We start from the raw sequence: 22,904 nt of genomic DNA, 5'->3' as shown, positions 1-22,904 counted from the left end.
TCTTGAGGCCCGATCAGTTACTCCTTCTTATTGGGGGAAAGACCCTCTCTTTTTAATGACTTCCTTCTCAAAGGCACAATGCTATTTAGCTTAAAAGGTGTTTAATGCAGCGTAGTCCTGTGTATCCTTACTCAGAAGCAAGTCCCGCTGCACTGCATGAGATTTTATTCCGTGTAAGTGTGCATACGATAACAGACTTAACGATGCTATCAAATAATCCTGTGGCAATTTAAAGACAAAGAAGTAACTCTGTACTGATGAATGTAACAACTGTGGACCTCTTTACATTAAACTATTTGTTGATCGGTTCTTTCCCCCAACAAATATAATCAAGAGGTATGCCAAAGATGCTGTCTTTTTATTCTGTTTTAAGATATATGACCAATGCAACAATTTTGCAACCTCAATAATTTATCTGTAACTTGGAAAACTTGTGATTCCATTCTCCTGTGGAGTTTGGTTTGATCCACTGTACTGTGTTCTCCTAAAGTCAATAAAACAGATGTTCATCTAGACTCTGCATTGGTACTAATCTGAACTGAATGCAATTTTGTTATTTGGCAGCAGAGCTTAATACTCTTCTTCCTTGGCTATAGGTCATTTCATGGGCAACAATACAGTGATAGATGTTTTGAGGCGAAAAGGCTATGAAGTTGACCATACCCCTGCTGGACATGCCACCAACAGGTAACAAACATGTCTTCAGTCTTTATCTTTGTGGGATTAATTATATCCTGGTGGCAGGGCACATGATGCAACCATATTACTGAAGATAAGCAGGTTGGAATCTGGTCAGTGCTTGGGTTAAGGACACTGCCATGAGCACTATGATGAAACAAAGACAGAATATAAATTTAGAGACTAAATCAATCATTTGATTAAAACATATAATCAGATGCCATTATTGTATATCCGGAATAAATTACTCAAATTTACGCATCCGTGGCACTCTGGTTTCTTCCATTTTCCTTAAAGGGCTGTTGAAATCACTTGATTGACATATACTTAGTTACTGGTAGCAGATTGTGCCACCTGTTCACTTGAAAATATGCTCTCTGAAGTGATAGGAATATTTTTCTGAGTTGATGTATCTGTGATGATTCATTCTCACACTGAAGTCATGACTTGGTGTTTCATTCATCAAGTCAGTATCACAGATGTGTGAGTTAGTCACAAGACACAAAGGTATAGGGGTGCCAATTTGAATAAAATAACGGAGGGTTGCAAGTAAGCCCGCCTTGCATAATCAGTCACAAGATTTGAAGTGCTGCTCTTACATTATGTATTGTAGGGTGCCTCTAATATATGGATTTTTATTGGTCTGTATCTTCCAGATCTTGAGCGCTTCTGTATAGTAGGGCTATCTGTCAGATTAAATGCTTAATTGAGTAATCACAACCCTCCAACAAATTTAATCTTTTTAAAAAAATAATGTATGATCAGACTCAGAAAGTAGGTGCCTTGTTGAGATATTTGGGAGGAAGGGTTGAATACAGAATGAATGAATGAAATATTGGAGGAAATGTAGGTAACTTAAAATTCAGTAAGTGAAAACTACTACTCAGTGTGAGAAAAAGAGGTTGCCTTTTAATATTTTTTCCCCATTCCATATTATTGTAACTCACCAGGGCAAAGTTACCTTTAAAAATAACGGGTGTGCCCTTAACTTTTTTCAATTAAAACTTTGAACTAAATAAATAAAAACACTTGACGTAACTGATTTCTCTTTCGAAGATTAATTGTAGATAAGAGCCGCTTCATTATATCTGCGCCATCCCAAAGTGAACAGGAGCTTTTACTAGCTTAGAGTAGGAGTGATTACATGTTCACCTACATTTCCACAGAACAAAAGCGAATATTCCTTTTAACTTCTGCTACCTCTTTCTGCAAACTCTAATGGCTGAAGTGGCCCTGGCCTTTCTCCTCTGCCTCCTTATCTGCCTAAGACCCCAAACATTCTTCAGGGGTGAGTCACAGATCATTGACTCATCAGATCCAGTGGTGAGGACCACAAGCTAAGTGGTCAGTGAATTGTAAGCTAACACCACTCCTACTTATCCAGCCTAGGGCTATTCCCTGCTTCATTTTCTTTTTTTGGAAAACAAATTCAGGGTCTTTCCTACGTCCATCTGTGACCTCCTAGGAGGCTTTTGCATTCCATCCCAAGTTTTTCAGTCTTTGATCGGTCTGTCTGAAACTTATTTTACATTCCTATTCCTGAGTTCAGTGAGTACATTTGACTGAGAATTACAGGATTCTTGTTTTACATTCCCCCCTCTTCTGTAAATAATAATAATAATAATAATAATAAATTTTATTTATATCCCGCCCTCCCCAGCCGAAGCCGGGCTCAGGGCGGCTAACAACAATAAAAATAGTTCAACATTCTAAAACATTCATTATAACATTAATTAAATCAAATTAAAATCAAATTAATGGCAACCATCAAGCAAATTTTTGTGCAGATTGCCAGAGGAGGGGGTCAGGCTGCGCCCTGACAAAAGGCCTGGTGGAACAGCTCTGTCTTGCAGGCCCTGCGGAAGGATGCCAGGTCCTGCAGGGCTCTAGTCTCTTGTGACAGAGCGTTCCACCAGATTGGAGCCGCGGCCGAGAAGGCCCTGGCTCTAGTTGAGGCCAGCCTAACCTCTCTGAGGCCTGGGATCTTTAGGGTGTTTTTATTTGCAGACCGTAAATTTCTCTGTGGGACATACCAGGAGAGGCGGTCCCGTAGGTACGAGGGTCCTAGGCCGTATAGGGCTTTAAAGGTTAAAACCAGCACCTTAAACCTGATCCTGTACTCCACCGGGAGCCAGTGCAGCTGGTACAGCACCGGATGGATATGATCTCGCAGCGAAGACCCCGTAAGGAGTCTCGCTGCGGCATTCTGCACCCGCTGGAGTTTCTGGGTCAGTCTCAAGGGCAGCCCCACGTAGAGCGAGTTACAATAATCCAGTCTGGAGGTGACCGTCGCATGGATCACAGTGGCTAGGTCAGGGCGAGAGAGATAAGGAGCCAACTGCTTAGCCTGGCGGAGATGAAAAAATGCCGCCTTTGTTATAGCTGTAATCTGCGCCTCCATAGAGAGGGAGGTATCGAAGATTACACCCAAACTCTTCACGGATGATGCTGGCACTAATTGCACCCCCGCAAGAGACGGGAGTTGCCCCCTCAATCCCATATCGCTCCGTCCCAGCCAGAGGACCTCTGTCTTCGAAGGATTTAACTTCAACCGGCTCCCACGTAACCATCCAGCCACAGCTTCCAGACATCTGGTCAGTGTATCTGGGGCCGAGTCAGGATGGCCGTCCATCAACAGATAGAGTTGGGTGTCATCGGCATACTGATGGCAACCCAGCCCAAAACTCCGGACAAGCTGGGCGAGGGGGCGCATAAAGATGTTAAAAAGCATCGGGGAGAGTATCGCACCCTGAGGCACTCCACACACCAAGGAGTGGCGCGATGACAATTCCCCCCCAAGCGCCACCCTCTGTCCCCGACCGGAGAGAAACGAGCGCAGCCATTGAAGGACTGTGCCCTGGATCCCCACGTCGGCAAGGCGGCGGTCCAGGAGTTCGTGATCGACCATGTCAAAGGCTGCTGACAGGTCTAGAAGAATCAGCAGCCCCGACCCGCCTCGATCCAGCTGCCTGCGGAGATCATCTGTTAGGGCGACCAGAGCCGTCTCGGTCCCATGACCAGCGCGGAAGCCGGACTGGAATGGGTCGAGAGCAGATGTTTCATCCAGAAACCTACCAAGGACTCTCCTGTGTGGGTGTCTGAGGGCCCTGCTCCTTCCTGCCACTCACCATCTGGCCCGGGGCGGGGCCTGAAGGACTCACAGGGACTGCTGCGCTCTGCTGCCCAGGAGGACTCTCCTGTGTGAGTGTTTGAGGGCCCTGCTCCTCCCTGCCACTCACCATCTGGCCCGGGGCGGGGCCTGAGGCCTCATAAGGACTGCTGCGTCTGCTGCCCAGGAGGACTCTCCTGTGTGGGTGTCTGAGGGCCCTGCTCCTTCCTGCCACTCACCATCTGGCCCGGGGCGGGGCCTGAAGGACTCACAGGGACTGCTGCGTCTGCTGCCCAGGAGGACTCTCCTGTGTGAGTGTTTGAGGGCCCTGCTCCTCCCTGCCACTCACCATCTGGCCCGGGGCGGGGCCTGAGGCCTCATAAGGACTGCTGCGTCTGCTGCCCAGGAGGACTCTCCTGTGTGGGTGTCTGAGGGCCCTGCTCCTTCCTGCCACTCACCATCTGGCCCGGGGCGGGGCCTGAAGGACTCACAGGGACTGCTGCGCTCTGCTGCCCAGGAGGACTCTCCTGTGTGGGTGTCTGAGGGCCCTGCTCCTTCCTGCCACTCACCATCTGGCCCGGGGCGGGGCCTGAAGGACTCACAGGGACTGCTGCACCTTAGCTTTGTGAGAGAAAGAACCACCCTATATTTTGTCAGTATTTCCTTCCACTGTGCATTGTCCCAGTATGTCTTTTAAAAGGATTGGGTGTGATGCCCCCTCCTTATTGCCGATTAGCTACCCTTTGACAATCTCAGATTACGTACTTTCTATACAGTCTAGATTTTGATATGTTAGAATTTTCTCATAGATAAAATGGGGACCTGGCCTTGCATTCATAGAATCATAGAATTGGAAGGGACCCAATGCAGGAATCCCAGTTAAGCATCCATGACAGATGGCCACCCAACCTCTTCTTAAAAGCCTTCAAGGAAGGAGAGTCTACCCCCTCTTGTGGGAGTCTGTTCCACTGCTGAACAGCTCTTATTGCCTGAAAGTTCTTCCTGATGTTTAGTCGGAATCTCCTGTAACATTGGAGCAGCATTTTTGATATATGAGTTGGATTTTCTTCTGTATGGAGAGACATTTCACTATTGGAGCCCGAAGGGTTTACTTTTAGAAGGTAGCCAGTTCTGTTGTGACTCTGGATCGTTCTGTCACGGCCTCATTAACTGTGAACCCCAAAATCTGGGACCCCCTCCAAACAGGTGCCAAAGTTTTGCAATGGTTTTGCAGCACAAAGTCCACATTTTGCAGCTCCCCCCATATTGAGTAATTAATACATCAAACCATGGTTTGTAGTTAACATCCCAAACCCCGACGTTGTAACGATTGCAAAACTTTTGCACCAGTTTGGAGGGGATCCCAGATTTCAGCAACCTCCATTGTGAATAGTTCTCCAGGATCACAAGAGGTTTACACTTACTTCCTCCAGCACACTAATTGTTCTCTCGGCACACCATTTGAGATAGATGAGAATAACTTCATAGCTTGGAGAATGGCATCACAAAGGTCTGAGCTTTCATTGCATGAAGTGCACTTTGAAATGTTGTCCTCCAGAGCACTTTTATTATCTCAATGGATACTAATTTGGAAGAATCCTGTGTGGTAGGGAAGACTTCAGCAACAAATATGGAACCCAATGCTTCGGGGGCATTGCACTATTGAGTGGAAAGTTGCAGTCTGGTTCTGAGAAATGCTTAGCAGCTGCATAATCCAATCACTTCGGTTGAATTTAAGTGTTTTCCTGACTATATGGGGTGGGTGGGGATGGAACAACCACATTTATTTGTTGTGCAGCCTGCTTTATTGATAAGTGTCATGCTTTCCTTTTTATACAGAGTTATAACTAGCACCAAGCTATTAAGATTGAGGTGGGTTTTTTTTTAAAAAAAGAGCAGGTAGTTTGTACTGTTGCTGAAGTCTTGTTGAAGAGAAAAACAACTACCAGACTTTGAAGACATCTGAAGGCAGCCCTGTTTAGGGAAGCTTTTAATGTTTAATAGGTTATTGTATTTTAATATTCTGATGGAAGCCACCCAGAGTGGCTGGGGAAACCCAGCCGGATGGGAAAGAAAGAAAGAAAGAAAGAAAGAAAGAAAGAAAGAAAGAAAGAAAGAAATTATTGGAATTTTCAGTGAGGCAAGATGTTTGCAACGATATACAGTAAACTGAAAAATACTCTTAGCCTTTTTGTCTCTCTCTCTCTATATATATATGGAAGACGTTCATGTACCCAACCATCCTCCCTCAAATTCCTTTCAACAACATTTTATTTTTCTCTCTAGTGGGAAGCATCAGAAGGTGCTGTCTGCCCTCTCTTCATCTTCCCCGGAATACGCCTCCTACATCATCTCTCAGGAGCTCCACTCTCCACAGCGACATCCGCAGAAAGAGGAGGAGGAAGAGGAGGAGCTGCTGCCTCATTTGCTTCTGCCAGAAAGCATTGACCTGCTGGACAAAGTGGACAGGAAATACAAAAAGAAGAGAAAGAAGCAGCAGAAGAAGCAGCGCTTGCGCCAGTTCAATGACCTCTGGGTACGCATCGAGGAAAGGTAATGAGCAGGTTGAGGTGGAGCATGATGCTCTTTGAGCAATTGAGGCTGGGGATGCCAGCTTCCTCCTACTGGTAGTGGTTTCAACTGCTGCACAGTAGCAGAATTAACCAGGTGAGGCTTTTTATTATGACCAGAGGCGCTGTTTTGTGCTCCAGATTTGGGGGCTGGCGGGCATCACATGTGTGATGTCATACATGTGACGTGCAACGCATGCGCATCGTCAGGAGGAGACCGAGCGGGGAGCCTAGTGTGGCGTGGTTCAAAGGCTGAGTGTGAGAGAGGAAGCCGCACCGCTCTGTGCTCCCCTTTCGATCTCTTCCCTACGATGTGATGGCACGTGTATGATGTCACACACCCACATGACACAGATGGTTGGAAGGAGGCCGAGCATGTTGCACATATGATTTTGCACTCAGCCTCCTCTGCCCCCTCAACATTGAGGGGTCCCAGACCCCTGCCAGCAAATATTGAGGGACCGAAGACCCCTCTGCCACAATGAGTTGGCGCGCCTGATTATGACCTAATTCATAATCTGTAGGGGTAGCCAGCCTGCTGCCCTGCAGCTCTTGTTGGACTAAATCTCCCATATTTCCTGAGTGTTGGCGATGCTGGCTGGGGCTGACAGAAATTGGCATCCAGCAACTGGAGGGCATCAAATTGGCTACGTCTTCTGCACTGCTTCGTCTTCATGATTGTGTATAGCTTGTGTGTGTGACCTGTGAGTCAATAAGTCCCTGGTTCAAATCTAGTTGTAGGCCTGAACTACTTAAATGTGCCACTACCTCGCAGTTCCTAAACGGGCATGTTATGTTATTGAGGCAGAAGGGAAAATAAGGGACACTTCCACACCTACAAGAAACAACAAAAGGGAGCTCTTTAATACTGAAATTGAAAATATGACAATAAGCAGAAGATCATAAAAGCTTGGGGCACCAAATATAAATATCCTGTGACAGGTAGATGTTAACAGAAATAATTCCAGGAAAACAAGTGTCTGGTTATAAGTGTCACAGGTTATAAGAATATTATCTTTCACAGGTTATAAGAATATAATCTTTCTGATTATAAAAATATAATCAGAAGCTCTCTGTTGTTGTGGTTATAATTATTGCTATTATTAGCAACAGTAGCTGTCAGTCACTGTAGAAATATAAGGAACAAGGCAACTGCCCCCCTCCCACAATCCCTGTTTAACATCCTAGCAAAAGTCAACCCTCTACACAAATTTCTGAAATATAGGAAGAGATCCTTGACAGCTTATATAATAAACCGTCACTCTTTTGTGTTTGGGTCTGGACCTTTAATAACCTGGAGCAATGAAGAAAGAAGGGCAGAGCTGCCAATTTCATTCAGTTATGAAGTTGGTCTCACTGTATTGCTTTTGGCCTGGGCTCTTAAATGGTTTTTTCTTCGCTGTCACTACTGCTCTACTGTTAAATTGCCAGCTGGCTCCTTTCCACTGGTGTGTGAATGTCCTGTGGGAGCTTTTAGCTACAGAGGGGTAAGTGTTTTAAAGGGGTACTAATTGCTTTCAAATTCCCAAAGCCTTCCCCCCACCCCACCTCACCCCACTCTTCTTCCTCTTTTTTGGCTTAATGCAATTGGCCAATTGAAAGCTGAAACAGAGCATGGCAGCTGGATGGCACGAGCAGTCTGGCATAATTGAAATTAATATGCTTTTTATTTTATTGGTTTGGCACATGTGCTCACTTCAGTTTTTGCTTGGAATTTGATGACAATTTGTATCTCAAGAGTTTTAAGACGGGGTAGGCCGGAGGTAATTCAAGCTGATGTCAGCTTTTCGCTTCAGCCTGTAGAACAGAGGTCAGCAAACTTTTTCAGCAGGGGGCCGGTCCACTGTCCCTCAGACCTTGTGGGGGGCCGGACTATATTTTGAAAAAATAATAATGAACGAATTCCTATGCCCCACAAATAACCCAGAGATGCATTTTAAATAAAAGCACACATTCTACTCATGTAAAAACACCAGGCAGGCCCCACAAATAACCGAGAGATGCATTTTAAATAAAAGGACACATTCTACTCATGTAAAAACACGCTGATTCCCGGACTGTCCATGGGCCGGATTGAGAAGGCGATTGGGCCGGATCTGGCCCCTGGGCCTTAGTTTGCCTAACCATGCTGTAGAAGGAGATGCTCACACTTCTTTGTATGAGTGGCTGCTCCCTTGACTCTTTCCCTCTGCTCACCTGAGCTTTGTGAACGTCTGATTTTAATTTTGCTGGCCTCTTCAGATTTGGCTTTCCTTGTCCTACCCCGTAAGGCTTAAGCATTTTCCTGCACCCACTCTGCATTGTTGGCTAGGACTAGTGAGGACAGGTAGATGCACAGGTAGATGCACATCAGGAGATATACTTTACTATATATTACAAAAGGGAGCGGGAAGAACTCAGTTTTAAGCTGCCATATTTGACAGAATTCCTATATTTCTTGTAATACGTACCATGTAATTCTATCTTATGGTACAACTGCACCTTTTGGCATGTGTTTATTTTGCTGCTGTTTGTGTGTGAATGACATCAAGTTGTTCTTTCTCTTTCTTCCTTGTAGTACCACTGATCCGCCTCCTCGGATTCGTATAATTAATGGGTACATTACTGTCGAGCCTCAGCCACGGGGCCACGGACGATCCAGTCACATCCAGACAGACACCAACTGCTCCAGTGGGCTATTTCTGTTCTTCTCCACCATGATATTGACTTTTGTGTTGCCTTCAGTGATTATACTGATGTTGGCGTGAACCTTCCATGTAGAACTGCATATTTTTATCTTTTTTCTAAGGATCTGGGGGGTGAAACGAGAAAAGAACAACTTTTCTGAAGGGCAGATCATCTATATGGATTTTTTATTTTTATTTTTTGCCTCATCCTTTTCCTGAATCTGGACCATTAACATGATTAACTGGTTTGACCGTGCCCAATACAGGAGAAGATGTTTTTGATGAAAGCCATTATTTATCCTTCTCTTGCAGAAGAATTCTTTCATGTTATCCCATGATGATTTTGGGGAATGTATATGTAACATAGCTGTTATTTAGCTGTATGAAACTGACTTGAAAACAATTTTGGGATTTGTTTGTTGTTTCTATGTGGTCTCTTGTGGATGCTATAACGAGCTTTGAGCTTCTCAAAGCAATAGGAACTTGGACTTGAAGGTATTAATTTGGCCAAAATTGTACTGTTTGGAACGAAGTGTTTTCTGCTCTTTGCAGATCCACACAATCATCTGTTTCAGTGTTATCACTGCCTTTTCTGTCCCCAATCTCTGTACTCTTGGTACTTGTCACTTTTTACTGGACCCATTCCTGTGGTTTTAACGATAGCTGAACACACACACACAGTCTTTAGGAGGTAATGCTTTTCACAAGAGTTACCTATTTCATGTCAGGAAAAGCTTTGCCTCTTAAATATTGGTGTGTATGACAGCTCAAAAGCTTGCTCCTCTCTCCAGCGTAATTTGAACCATTTCTGAAATAAGCAAGTGTTTTATTTTTCCTGCCCTTTCCAAAGGGTTGCTAGATCCTAGCCTGGAGCTGGTGACTATCCCTTAAAAGATTTTACATGGGATGCAGATGCTGCGCCTCCTTTGTCTTGTTCCTCTACTGGTCATCTTGCCTATTATGCTTTCTACCTCCGTGATCTGCCTAACCTTAATTTTGCCTTGAAGCAGCTATGGACAGAGGCAGGTTCAGGAGCCAAGTGGATGAACCGGGTACTGGCAAAGCCTTAGAAATCCTAATACAACAGTGATAATAAATAAATACACCTTGTTTCGTCTCCAGTATATATTTATTTCTCAAAGTGATAAGAACTTGGGTGGCTGGGTGGAATCAGAAATGCACACAGTCACCTCGCTGCTTGCTGCTGGAATCAGACTGTTTTGAATGGAGCAGGGAGGGGGAACCACTTTTGTCCAGTGTGCAAGAATGGCCTCTTTTGGCAGTGGAGGGAGTGAAGTTTGCCTGTTTTATCTGCAAGCTGCCTTGAGTCCCTGCCAGAGAAAAAACGCAGGATATTCATCACCTGGCATCTTAGCATGGATATGAACTGAACAGAAAACTGGGTGCTGAAATTAAAGAGCACCCCGGTGCAAAGAACGAAGTGTGCTCCTGACTGCTCCTTGACTGTGGGACTTGCAAATGGCACTTTTTCATTTCGAGGCTTGCATTTGGTGCTGTTTACACCTGGTGCTGAGTGCAAGCTGCATTGGGACTGGTTCTGTTTGCCTTTGCAGCACCTGAGGAATTCTAATGAATCTCATTTGTGCGTATAGAACCAAGATCTGTAGTCATTCTGGAATAATTAGTTCTCATTATTGATTTTTTTCCTGTGTTGCAATTATTTATGAAGAGGCTTATGAAATAATTGGTTTAAGGAATCTACAGAACTTTCAAATTAAATCAACCTGCTTGATAGGAGTGAGGACAAAGGTGGAACACCCCCCCCAAAAGATAATTTGTTTTGAAAAAAATATTGCTAGCAGAAAATGTCAGGAAGGTTTTGATATTGTAAGTATATAAATACTATCGTTGAGTTCTGTGGTTTGGGAACTACCTTGTTTTTGTTTGTTTTCTATTTTATTTTACATAACAGTTTATTCCGTTTTTTAATTTATATTTTAAATTTTATTCATTTTCAAGAAACTGGGTATAAGCACTAGCATAGCATGGCATCTCTCTGTGTAGCTTGGGCATTCAGAAGGATTTTAGCGTGCGTTTATATTTTATATGCTGTTTGTGTGTCTGTCGAAATTGCTGATTGTGAATTTTCATGCATTTGTCGGTGAAGCGTGCCAGCCTGACTCTTCTCACGCTACATTTCCGTTCTGGAAAGCGGCTGCTTGCGTTTTCACCTGACAGTTTGAGCAAACAGCACGTCGCATCTGCAATAAACACGTTACGAAGCCCTGCCAAATAAAATAAAATAAAAATACGAAGGCACTTTCAACCCTGGGCTTTGACACAAGATGTCGCCCAAGCGATGTGGGGATAGGATTTGGGAGGAAAGAGCAGCCACGTCGCTTTCGGTTAGATCAGAAAGACCTCTAAACTCCGGCAAGGCACAAAGGAAATTATAGCAAAATGCAATGCCGGCAGCTGGTGCTGCTGCTTCGTGGCAATACTTCGGCGGGGTTTTTAGAAAGGCATTTTCTCCCCGCTGCCCTCCTTGCAGTATGGGAATAATGTCTAACCCGACAGGTTTGTTATACAGCACAGTGGTTACCTCGGGTTAAGAACTTAATTCGTTCTGGAGGTCCGTTCTTAACCTGAAACTGTTCTTAACCTGAAGCACCACTTTAGCTTAATGGGGCCTCCTGCTGCTGCGCGGTTTCTGTTCTCATCCTGAAGCAAAGTTCTTAACCCGAGTGAAATATACTCAGAGTCGCAAAGTGATTTCATGCTCTTTATTCAGCTCATAGTGGTGAGGAGGAATGAATGAAAGTCCCCTCAGAGTATCTGCTTTATATACATTATTTACACAATGGGCTGCACATGATTGGCTAATTCTGGAATTCTACTGTAAGCCAATCAGGTTGTGGATTCACTTATATCTGGAGCATGATTGGGTGGTTCCTGCCAACCAATCAGACTGCTGCATTGTTCTTGGACCAATCCGACTGCTGCATTCTGAATCCTATTGTTCTAGGACCAATCCGACTGCTGCAATTTGGATCCTATTGTTCTAGGACCAATCCGACTGCTGCAGTTTGGATCCTATTGTTCTAGGACCAATCAGACTGCTGCAGTTTGGATCCTATTCAACTCAGTACATAACACCGAGGTACTATTTCTGGGTTAGCGGAGTCTGTAACCTGAAGCGGCTGTAACCTGAGGTACCACTGTACTGTATAAGCATCATGGGATAAGTGTTATTGGAAGCACTTGCAGTGTGTTAAAGGACTTCTGTTTCTACAGCGCCGGTTGTTTTACAATGGGGAAGGCAATTTGGCGGAATAATAACGGGAATCATGCGCAAATGGTTGGAGGGGAAAGGGCTTCGTTCGCTGAGGGGAGGCAGCCGCACGGCGCGGGCAAAAGCTGAAGGGAGCTGGACGCCCTTCCCGCGCTTTTAAGCTTCGACGGGCGAGGAAACGAGGGCGGGCCTCGCCGCCTTGATTGACTGCTGCGAGGGGAAAGCGCGCGAGCCGCCGCTTCCAGTAACCATGGAGACCCTCCGCCTCCTCCGCGTGCCGCCCGAGGAACCATGGGAAATGGAGTTAGGCGGGAGGTTGCCTGGCAACGGGAGGACTCTCTGGAGAGCGGAAAAGTTTCTGCCGCTTTTCTTCCTTTTCTTGAATGCGAAGAAGTTGGGAGCGCTCGGACTTCCCGGCGGTGGGCCGCGACTTTTTGAAAGCTCTCCTTTTGGGCAAAAGGTATTTTGTCTCTGCTCCGCCATTCATCCCTGGCCGCCTTCTCTCTCTCCCCCCCCCGTTTTTATATTATTATTATTATTATTATTATTATTATTATTATTATTATTTATTGTTATTACTGTTGTTGTTTAGTGCATTGAAGGAGCTCGCACCACTCCCCCTCACAACAACCCTGTGAGGTAGGATAGGCGAAGGGGCAGTGGCTGGCCTGTGGTCACCCCGTGAGCTTTATGGGCAAGTGGGATTTGAACCCTGGTCTCCATAAGAGCTGCAATCAGCAGCAACGCCATTGCTTTTCTTCTAGAAAAAAAGGTGCCACACTTTTAACCAGTGCTTTTCTTCTAGAAAAAAAGGTGCCACGCTTTTAACCAGCACTTTTCTTCTAGAAAAAAAGGTGCCACACTTTTAACTAGTGCTTTTCTTCTAGAAAAAAAGGTGCCACACTTTTAACCAGTGCATTTCTTCTAGGAAAAAAAACACGGTGCCACACTTTTAACCAGTGCTTTTCTTCTCGAAAATAAGTGCCACACTTTTAACCAGTGCTTTTCTTCTCGAAAAAAAGGTGCCACACTTTTAACTAGTGCTTTTCTTCTAGAAAAAAAGGTGCCACACTTTTAACCAGTGCTTTTCTTCTAGAAAAAAAGGTGCCACACTTTTAACCAGTGCTTTTCTTCTCAAAAAAGGTGCCACACTTTTAACCAGTGCTTTTCTCCTAGAAAAAAGGCGCCACGCTTTTAACCAGTGCTTTTCTTCTAGAAAAAAAGGTGCCACACTTTTAACCAGTGCTTTTCTTCTAGAAAAAAGGCGCCACTTTTAACCAGTACTTTTCTTCTAGAAAAAAGGCGCCACTTTTAACCAGTGCTTTTCTTCTAGAAAGAAAAAAGGTGCCAGTACCACATGCTCTCGAGTACCTCTGGAAAAAAGCACAGATAATAATAATAATTTTATTTATACCCCAGCCACTCTGGGCAGCTTCCAACACAATCCAATTCCAAGCCACGCCCATCGCTGGATAGTGGAAGACTTATTTTTTGGAGGAGGGCGACTGTTCAGGGAGAAATTGCATGTGCCTTTATTGGTGAAAAGTGTGGGGCTATGGGGTCGATGCCATGCAAAACAGGACTAAGGTTCCAGTAATGTAGAACTATTGTATTCAGGTATCAGTGCTGATCCCAACCTGCAACAGGGGACCCATTTCCAGTGTGGTGTTTTGTTTTCTCACATCTATCTATCCCTCTTTCCTCACTTTTCTACATCAGAGCCCTTATATCTTTAATACTATGGTACCTGTTTTTTAATTGGATCATTTTAATGGTTGTGTGTGTGTATAACGACTTAAAGGTTTTTGTTATGTACTAAGCTTGGATCCTAGATCAATAGGCAAGTAGGATCCTAGAATGCAACAACTGATTGGCTTGCAGGAGAAGACCAATCAGGCTCCAGGAGGAAGTTAATCAGCCTATTAGGCTGGTAGGTCTTAGAATGCAACAACTGAGTGGCCTGCAGGAAAAGACCAATCAGGCTCCAGGAGGCAAGCAGAATCAGCCAATCAGATGGGACTCATTGTGTAAATAATGTATATAAAAGCCTGAGGTTTGGGGGTCAATTAAATCACTGTTTTACAAGGTGCAATAAAGAGCATGAAATCTCTACAGGACTCTGAGTATATTTCAGTTTTCATGCGACCAAGTAGCAAATAAGTTTTGTTAAATAAATAATAGTTATATAGAAGAGGGATTTATTACAGGTCCAGCTTCTCTTGCCTGAATAAGCAACCTCACACACATGGGCAATATTTTCTTCCGACCTACTGTTAAAGCTAAAGGAGCTTTTCTAGTGCTTGTTGTCCTTCTTTCTACTTCCTCTGTTAAAAATCGCAACAGAACAACAGCCCCTCCCCAGGCAAACAAGACTATAATGGGTGGGGTTGCAGATATGACTAACTAACTTCGGGGTTTGTGTATCCCAGCTCATCTGGCAAAGAAAAATACAGTGGTACCTCAGGTTACATACGCTTCAGGTGATATACGCTTCAGGTTACATACTCCGCTAACCCAGAAATAGTGCTTCAGGTTAAGAACTTTGCTTCAGGTTGAGAACAGAAATTGTGCTCCGGTGGCGCGGCAGCAGCAGGAGGCCCCATTAGCTTCAGTGTTAATAACAGTTTCAGGTTAAGTACGGACCTCCGGAACAAATTAAGTACTTAACCCGAGGCACCACTGTATTCTAAAAGAGAGAATTCCAACAGGTTCGACTCTCCCACTCCATCCTGCCCTCTCAAAACGTTCTCTTTTGTATTGGAACTATATCAGTACGGATAGGTGGGAACAGCCAAGTGTGCTTTTTTCACATAAATTGCATAGAAAGGTACCTGCATATTTTGTTCCATAACTTTATTTCTAAAACGACTGGAGACTTAACTTAAAAAAACAACAAAAAAACAAAGCTCAGCATTTGGGGCTTCCGGCTGTAGGAGCCAATGAAGGCCTTAACGAACGCCAGGTCTGCATCCCCTGTTCCAGTTCGTTTGTTGTTATTTCCACCATATGCACGTGTGTTGGATTCCTTGCCTATATTGTACCACCAAAGCAAAACCAACACAATAATCCATGTGTACCTAAACTAAATCTATGCAGAAAAAATGGAAAAGTACTTTGAATGATTAAAAAATATAGCACAAATGACATACTAAAAGAAGGAAAGGAAAGCAGTGTATTTGTAAGGTATTTATTTATTAGAAGTATTTATAAACTGCTCAGAATCCCTAGGGATTAGATTTTCAGAAAAATACAAATCTAAACAAAAATTAAAATACAGCATTAAAACAGCATAAAACTAAATAAGGAGGGGATGTGGGAGAGGGATTTGAATTCTGTGTTTTGGAAGGAAGTTACACTGAAATTAGTGGAATTTGACACACACACAAATGCACAAAATTTATAAATAAAAATGGCAAATACTACTTTTAGATATTCAAGCATCCCTTTCCTTTATAATCATATTTTTATTTTCTTTTTATAGAATAAAAATGATCAAATATTTTGCTTACCCAGGGGCGATTCTTCAAGCAAACAAAGCACTCTTGACAGTTTGCTGTTTAATAATGATCAGGTTGATTTGTCTCTCCTATTACAGTTTTGTGGCAGCTAATTTTGTTTCTTACTATTGGATTGTTCAGAATATTCTGTCAAAGGTTAAAAATCATGAGATAGTGTCGTTAAATTAAACTTCAACAATGATGTGTGTCATTTTCAGGGAATAATGCCTAAAAGGGTGTCATTGCCCTCCATACAAGCTACTCCACAACCTTCGGAAGATGCAGATAGCAGGAATGAGCAAGGCAGTTTAAGTGAAGAACGCTCGTCTTCAAGTGGGAAAGATTCAATTGCAAGAAATGAATTTAAAAAAAGACTGGTTAGCGCAGCTGCAAATCAGATGCAAGCAAATCCCGAAGCTCTGAAATTTGAACATAACACAAAATCACAAGAAAGAACCAGAAAGCGACAGCAGCCCATAAAACTGGAGCCTCTGGTAGGGTGATTTGAAACTGCTTCATAAGGCTTTGCTTTGTTTTTTGTTCTGTTTTGCTTTATCCTGAACTCCCATGAAGTTCCCTAGAAACCTTGCCTCTACAGTGGTACCTCGGGTTACATACGCTTCAGGTTACATACGCTTCAGGTTACAGACTCTGCTAACCCAGAAATAGTACCTCAGGTTAAGAACTTTGCTTCAGGATGAGAACAGAAATTGTGCCGCGGTGGTGCAGCGGCAGCAGGAGGCCCCATTAGCTAAAGTGGTGCTTCAGGTTAAGAACAGTTTCAGGTTAAGAATGGACCTCCGGAACGAATTACCGTATTTTTCACCCCATAGGGCGCACTTTCCCCCCTCAAAAATGAAGGGGAAATGTGTGTGCGCCCTATGGGGCGAATGCAGGCTTTTGCTGAAGCCTGGAGAGCGAGAGGGGTCGGCGCACCAACCCCTCTCACTCTCCAGGCTTCAGGAAGCTATCTGCAAGCCTTGCGAGCACCAGCCTGCAGCCCGAAGCACGGGGCGTGCTTCGGAGCGCTTCAGGCAGACGTCCGCAAGCCTTGCGAGCCCAGCGGGAGTTCCTGCCCGGCTCGCAAGGCTTGCAGATAGCAGCCTGTTCTGGGGGGGGGGGGAATAAATTTTTTAAAATTTATTTCCTCCCCCAAAAAACTAGGTGTGCCCTATGGGCCAGTGCGCCCTATAGGGCGAAAAATACGGTAAGTACTTAACCCGAGGTACCACTGTAATCCTGTTTCCTTCATTTATGCAATATGTACAAATAGTCCATTACCCACAGCTGACGCTGACATTTACAGGTGTTAGTGGCAAAAAAAGAAGAGAAAAAAAAGAAGAAGTTTGGTAAACTGGCAGATATATATTCCCAACTGCCTTTTGTGATGACTAGAGTTTGTGTTGGACTATGGTTGGATGTTTATTATTTGATCAATTTTGGTTTTTATATCATATTCATGCTAAATTGAAAGACTGTACTGAAGCAGATCTATCCCTCCTAATACCTTAATGATGATTAATGGAATTGATATATTTGCAGCAGCCTAATTTGTGCTTGTTGTTTATTTAAATGGTATAAAATTTGTCATGGGCATGGATAATTTTATTTCAAACTTTCTTTCCTAATCCTCAATGCAGCCTGTATTAAAAATATATCAGCAACACAAGCAACCTGAGTATATATTCCAGAAGAACAGGGAGAAATTGTTAGCTGCTGGAGTATTACAACCTACAACTTCAGCAGAGAAAAGAAAATGGCCTCCTCCAGAACCAACATTAGCTGAGCTTCAGCAAGAGTTATTAAAGCAAAGACAGGTATCGCCCACCTTTGCATATTGTGATTATTATTATTATTTTAAAAACCCAGCTTAAACTTGTCTTTCAATAAAATATTTTCAAGGCAGCTTGCACTGCAAATTTCAAGAAATAATAGAACAAGTAATAAAATGTTGCTCTGTATGTTCTTGGAGCTAATGAAAAATTACCTGTGAAATATTCTTTATAAGGTGCTTCTTTTATTGCTTTTTCAAGTCTTCTTAAATATGAGGATCTATAAAATCAAATCTATTAGTTTCTTTCTCTTGCTAAAAGGAAGGATCATTCAATTCATGGCATCATTTGCCCACATTATCTAAATTTGGAATTACTCTGACATGGTTAACTAACACAGTGAAGCAATTGTTGCTTAATAACCCTGGAGCAAATATCCAACTGTCCCTTTAGGTATTCCAAGGAATCACTTTGCAACAGGTAGATTTTACACGTTCATCAAACAGGGAACGAGAGAACTGAAGCTGCTATTACCACCAGAAGTGTAAGGTTGTAATTGTGATACCTTAATTATTTATCCACCTCGGGGTTGTAAAAGATTTGCCCCCTATGGTGATCATTAGGAGTATTCGGAAAATCCCATTTAAGTTTCATACTATGTTGATTTTATGCATTAGGCAACTGTGTGATGTTGTACATGGGTTTCCATAGCCATAAAAGGTGAGTTTCATCATCCTTCCCATAGAAAAGCCAGCATTTTGATGGCCACTTTAAAATAGATCTCTGTGGGAACCGATTCAGATTCAATGCTGCAAGTCATCTTTGCAAAGCGCACAAATCTATCGCTATAATGTTGCATTGTGGAATTGTGATTACATTGTGTCAGAGAACATCTGTATTCATCACCCAGATACTCTGTGTGTAGCCATCTTTAGGGTCGTTCTGAACCAGTATAGCCTGCACATTGCAGGTGGCAGCCATTTCGTATAGGGTTTCCGTTCCCGGCCCCTGTGTGTGTAGGTGGAGCGCATATGAGTGTGTCTTGTTCCACCCCACCCTCGTTCTGCCTTCTAGGTCCAAAATGACCTGCGTGTCAATGATCCTGCATCAACTGGACGCGCGTAAGATGGTAGCCATCTATATGTCTTTGGCTGGACTTCCTTGTTCCTGTTATTTGGAGATAATAGTGTGTAAAAAAAGGCAGTCCAGGGCAGTCTCCACAGCTTCCATTTGCAATATCTACTTCAGATGGGAGGAATAGCACAGAAGAGATTGTGGCTGTTTGCTCTTTTTCCTTATATCAAAAGCTGCATTAAAACATGCTTTAAATGGTTCTCATCTTCCCAGAACGACAGGCTTCTTTTTAAGGCCAAGTTGCAGTCAATTCTCTTTTTTCCAATTTCTGTTTTATTTTTATGATGTTAATGTTAAATATCTCTGAAACAGGTTGCACGTTCAGTATTTTATTTCTGTGACAACAACTTTTGAAAGATTGTATATTATTTTTCATCTACAAATTAATTTCATCTATTAATTTCATCTACAAATTAATTTCACATTAGCTGAGTTTGGATGTGCAGCTAAACTATTATTTGACATTATGTGCAAAAACAGCTGTGAACACTGCCTCTTACCCTTTCCTTCTCTAGTATAGTTATGAAAAGGAGGTTGGAAGCTTCTGCTTATTGCTTTAAATAAACCAGTTTATGGTTACCTGGCATATGAACTGGGGAAAACTCTGGTTAGTTTAAAGTATGGTTTGTTGAAACAAACCAAGATCATCAAACACACTTAAAGGAACCAAAGTTTAAACTAATCAGACTTAAGTGTGGACATAACATGAAACAATGGTTAGTTTAAAATAGGAAGTGAACGTCTCCCTGCGATTGTGCTGGAGAAGGGGAAAGGGGAGTTTGCTAGCCCAAAGCTAGCTGCTGCACATTGTGTAAAATAAAAAAAGCCAATTGCCATGTTAACCAGCCCTTATTAACATAATTGTTATAGAGGCAGTTTTATAATTTTGCATATGTTTCTGCAAGAAGATACTGAGTTTTTCAAAAGTTGCAAAAAATATATATTAGGGAATCAACTGAACAAGAAGAATTTGAAGTTTTCAAGAGAACAGTGATCTATACTTTCCTTTTACAGTTACTGAGTGACAAGGCAGCACGAGTTCCCACTCCTCCTAAACAGCCGCGTGGTGTGGTAAAACTAAGTGCTTGCCTACCAAGTGCCTCTCCTGTTCGTAAATTTAAGGAACCAGAAGATGTTATTAAAGCTAATATTACAGAACCTCTCGAAATTGTAAGGATAATATGTCAGAACAAACATCTTGGATTCCTATACATGACTCCTGCAGTGCCTAGGTCATCAAATGAATATGATTGTTATAACCTGAAGTGAGTTGCTCAATTTATATTTTATTATGCTCAGTTTTAAATACAGTAATGTTAACTTTGATGCGAATTAAAAAATTACTTTATTACAATACCTGCCTCCTTTCTGATGCTGGCTAATTCTCTTGTGGTCTTTACTCAGTGGGGAGGGGGTATGAAGCCTAGCATATAGTGTACTGTTTGATTTATTTTTCTTATCTGATAGGTGTATTACTGAACTAACATCATGGATATTTTGATGGAATAATACTACTAAAAAGGCCTTGCCCTCACATTTTAAAGCTTGGCTTCTTTGCTCTCTTTTTTTCTTTAGAAAGGGGAGAGTTGCTTTCAAACAGTTGGTCAATGGACCAATTAATTTGTACAGCTTAAGGGTTGATGTTGTTATTTTTAATTGCTTATTCTCTCTTCATGGTAAGGTCCCAGGGCAGGTTACAACAATATTAAAATAAAATATTAAAATCAGTTAAAACAATATACAATCAGATGTATAGAGTGGTTCCTAAAATGTATACCTTACCGATGCCAAGGTTGGCATAAAGAGCTATGAATTTGGCATACAGCCAGTGCTTTTTTCCCTAAAAAAATGTTTAGGGGTACTCTCATTTTCCTACTCATATTGAAATACTGCCCCTCAATGAGGCCAAACTTAGATTCATAAAATGTTTAGGGGTATGCATACCCCTGCGTTCCCCCAGAAAAAAGCACTGCATACAGCAATAGTGATACAGTGATGATGCTAGGTGAACGTTTGTGGGGAGTAATCCCACAATTTAGAGAAAGTCATCTTCCAGGCTCCCATTCCCTGCGCTTATGAAATGGGTTGGATATAGCTGGAGGAGTTGTGCTTTCCCCCTCCCATTAATACAGAATTGGCAACAGGATAGGTGCAGTGGAGGGATAGGAAAACACCGATCTTGAGTTCTGTTAAATTCAAATGTTTTCCTTTCTCTTTTAGAATTGTAACTTACGACTGCGTTAACAAAAATGACTACTACACGATTAGCCCGAATGCAGTTATTCACACGTATAACGGAGAGGTTGAATATCTGGAGCTTGAACGCTGGGAGCAGGAATATCTATATCACAGAGCACTTTCCAAAATTACTATATTCACTATATTTCGCAAATGGAAGGCCTTTAACGTATGGAGGAAACATGTCCGCTCCAAGACAATTCATTTTTACCGCAAAGCTCTACAGAAGAACTTATTCATTGTTAATGCTGTATGTATTTCAATGGTGTGGGGTGTGTGTGTGTGTGTGTGTGTGTGTGTGTGTGTGTGTATATATATATATATATATATATATATATATATATATATGCAGGTTTTGGTGTCTTCGGGTGTCTTCCCGTGTAAGAGTCGGGGTGTCTGTGCGACGTTTCGACGAGGTCTCACTCGTCATCTTCAGGCTGGTGCTTTCGGCTTCTTGTTACTGGAACAGAGCAGAATCTGGTGTTTGAGTTCCTATAAATACTGTTGAGGGGTGTGGTGTATAGCCTCCAACGTTCTGGGCAGAGAGGAAGTTCCTAGATTAGTGTGCCTCTTCTTCTTTTGTTCCTTAATTACTTGAGGGATATCTTGAGTGATTTCATGAGTGATATTCTGAATACCACTGGGTGGGTCATTAAGTGTAGATTAGTTGCTAAAGCTTTTGTGTCTTGACCTCTTGAGCTTGTGAAGAGTTTTTCTGAGAAGATGGCTGTGCTGCATTTAGTTGTGCTCTGGCTTGGCTTCGTGTATAGGGGCGAGCTGTGGTTTTGTGCCTTGTGCCAGCCAGATCTGTGTAGGGATTGCAGGGGGGTGCAGCATCCGGAGGTGCCACTATAGTTTGGCTACTGGATGGAGTCTGTAATATGTCTGTGGAGAGGGTCTGGGTTTGGGTCTGGTGTGGTTGATTGGTGACGGCGTTCTGTGTGCCTCTGGTTCTGGTGTCGGTTTTTGTGGGGAGGGCTAATTTCCAGATGTCTGGCAGGCGGGACGTGTCGTCACGCTTGTTCATGTTGTGAGGGTGTTTCTCTATCTCGATGGCTTCCATGATTATTCTCTTGTGGTGATGTTCCATGTTAAAGAGCAATTTGGAATCTGCAAAATTAATTTCGTGTCCTGTTTCTTTCATGTGTTGGAAAAGAGAGGAAGTTTTTTCTTCTTTTTTGACGGCATTCTTGTGTTCTGCGATACGTGCATTTATTCGTCTGTTTGTTTGTCCAATGTACGTGGCTGGGCAGACTTTGCAGGGTATTTCATAGACCCCTTGGTTTCCCAGCTGGATTTTGTCTTTTGGGTTTCTGAGGATATTGGCTATTTTTTGGTTGGTGCAGAAGGCTGTTTTGATATTGTGTTTATGGAGGATTTTGCTGATTTTGTCTGTAGTGCCCTTGATATAAGGAAGGAGGGCCATGCCATTGTTTTCTTCTGTGTCTTGGTTTTTGGGGGTGTTTCTTTTTGGATTAGCTTCGTAACCCTGTTTTTCTGGTATCCATTGGCGATTAACACATTTGAGAGATTCTGTAACTCAGTTGTCAAGTGGTCTTTGTCAGCCAGGCGTTTGGTTCTGGAGATGAGAGTCTTGGCTACGGAGTTTATTTGTGCAGGGTGGTGGTGTGATTGTGCATGTAAGTAGCGGTTGGTGTGTGTTTTTTTCTGGTAGATAGTGTGTCCTAGGGAGCCATCAGGTTTTTTGTAGATTAGGACGTCAAGAAAGGGGAGTTGGTTGTTGTCTGCTATTTCCATAGTGAATTGTATTTTGGGGTGTAGGCTGTTGAGATGTGTGAGGAAGCTATCTAGTTTTTCTTTCCCGTGTGGCCAAATTACAAAGGTGTCGTCAACATATCTGAGCCAAAGTTTGGGTTTGTGTTCTGACTTGTCTAAAGCATTGGTTTCAAAGTGTTCCATGTACAAATTTGCGATGACCGGTGAGAGGGGTGATCCCATAGGTGCTCCTTCTATCTGTTTGTATCTT

At 42.9% G+C, this 22,904-nt stretch overlaps 2 protein-coding genes across 7 annotated transcripts in view; both read left to right on the top strand.

The window, feature by feature from the left end:
- TRABD2A (TraB domain containing 2A) overlaps positions 1-10,133 on the top strand; it is a 125,750-nt gene extending 115,617 nt beyond the window's left edge. For 5 of the 6 annotated variants that reach the window (XM_082204962.1, XM_082204961.1, XM_082204963.1 and 2 more), the window contains 3 exons: positions 597-687; positions 6,074-6,340; positions 8,915-10,133. In XM_082204962.1, the coding sequence (XP_082061088.1) occupies positions 597-687; positions 6,074-6,340; positions 8,915-9,104 (548 nt within the window). In that variant the 3' untranslated portion in view covers positions 9,105-10,133. The remainder of the gene's footprint in view (positions 1-596; positions 688-6,073; positions 6,341-8,914) is intronic. The other variant, XM_082204964.1, reaches the window with a different exon arrangement.
- Positions 10,134-12,239: 2,106 nt separating this feature from the next.
- The window catches only part of DNAH6 (dynein axonemal heavy chain 6), a 131,002-nt gene continuing 120,337 nt past the window's right edge, over positions 12,240-22,904 (top strand). The window contains exons 1-5 of the mRNA XM_082204454.1: positions 12,240-12,736; positions 15,992-16,267; positions 17,414-17,590; positions 19,694-19,944; positions 20,900-21,167. Coding sequence (XP_082060580.1) covers positions 12,527-12,736; positions 15,992-16,267; positions 17,414-17,590; positions 19,694-19,944; positions 20,900-21,167 — 1,182 coding nt within the window. The 5' untranslated portion in view covers positions 12,240-12,526. The remainder of the gene's footprint in view (positions 12,737-15,991; positions 16,268-17,413; positions 17,591-19,693; positions 19,945-20,899; positions 21,168-22,904) is intronic.

The sequence above is a fragment of the Podarcis vaucheri genome (assembly GCF_965113315.1).
Source record: "Podarcis vaucheri genome assembly, chromosome: 17".
Taxonomy (NCBI): domain Eukaryota; kingdom Metazoa; phylum Chordata; class Lepidosauria; order Squamata; family Lacertidae; genus Podarcis; species Podarcis vaucheri.
The sequence above is the reverse complement of the archived record's forward strand: the minus strand, read 5'-3'. Positions and strand labels throughout refer to the sequence as shown.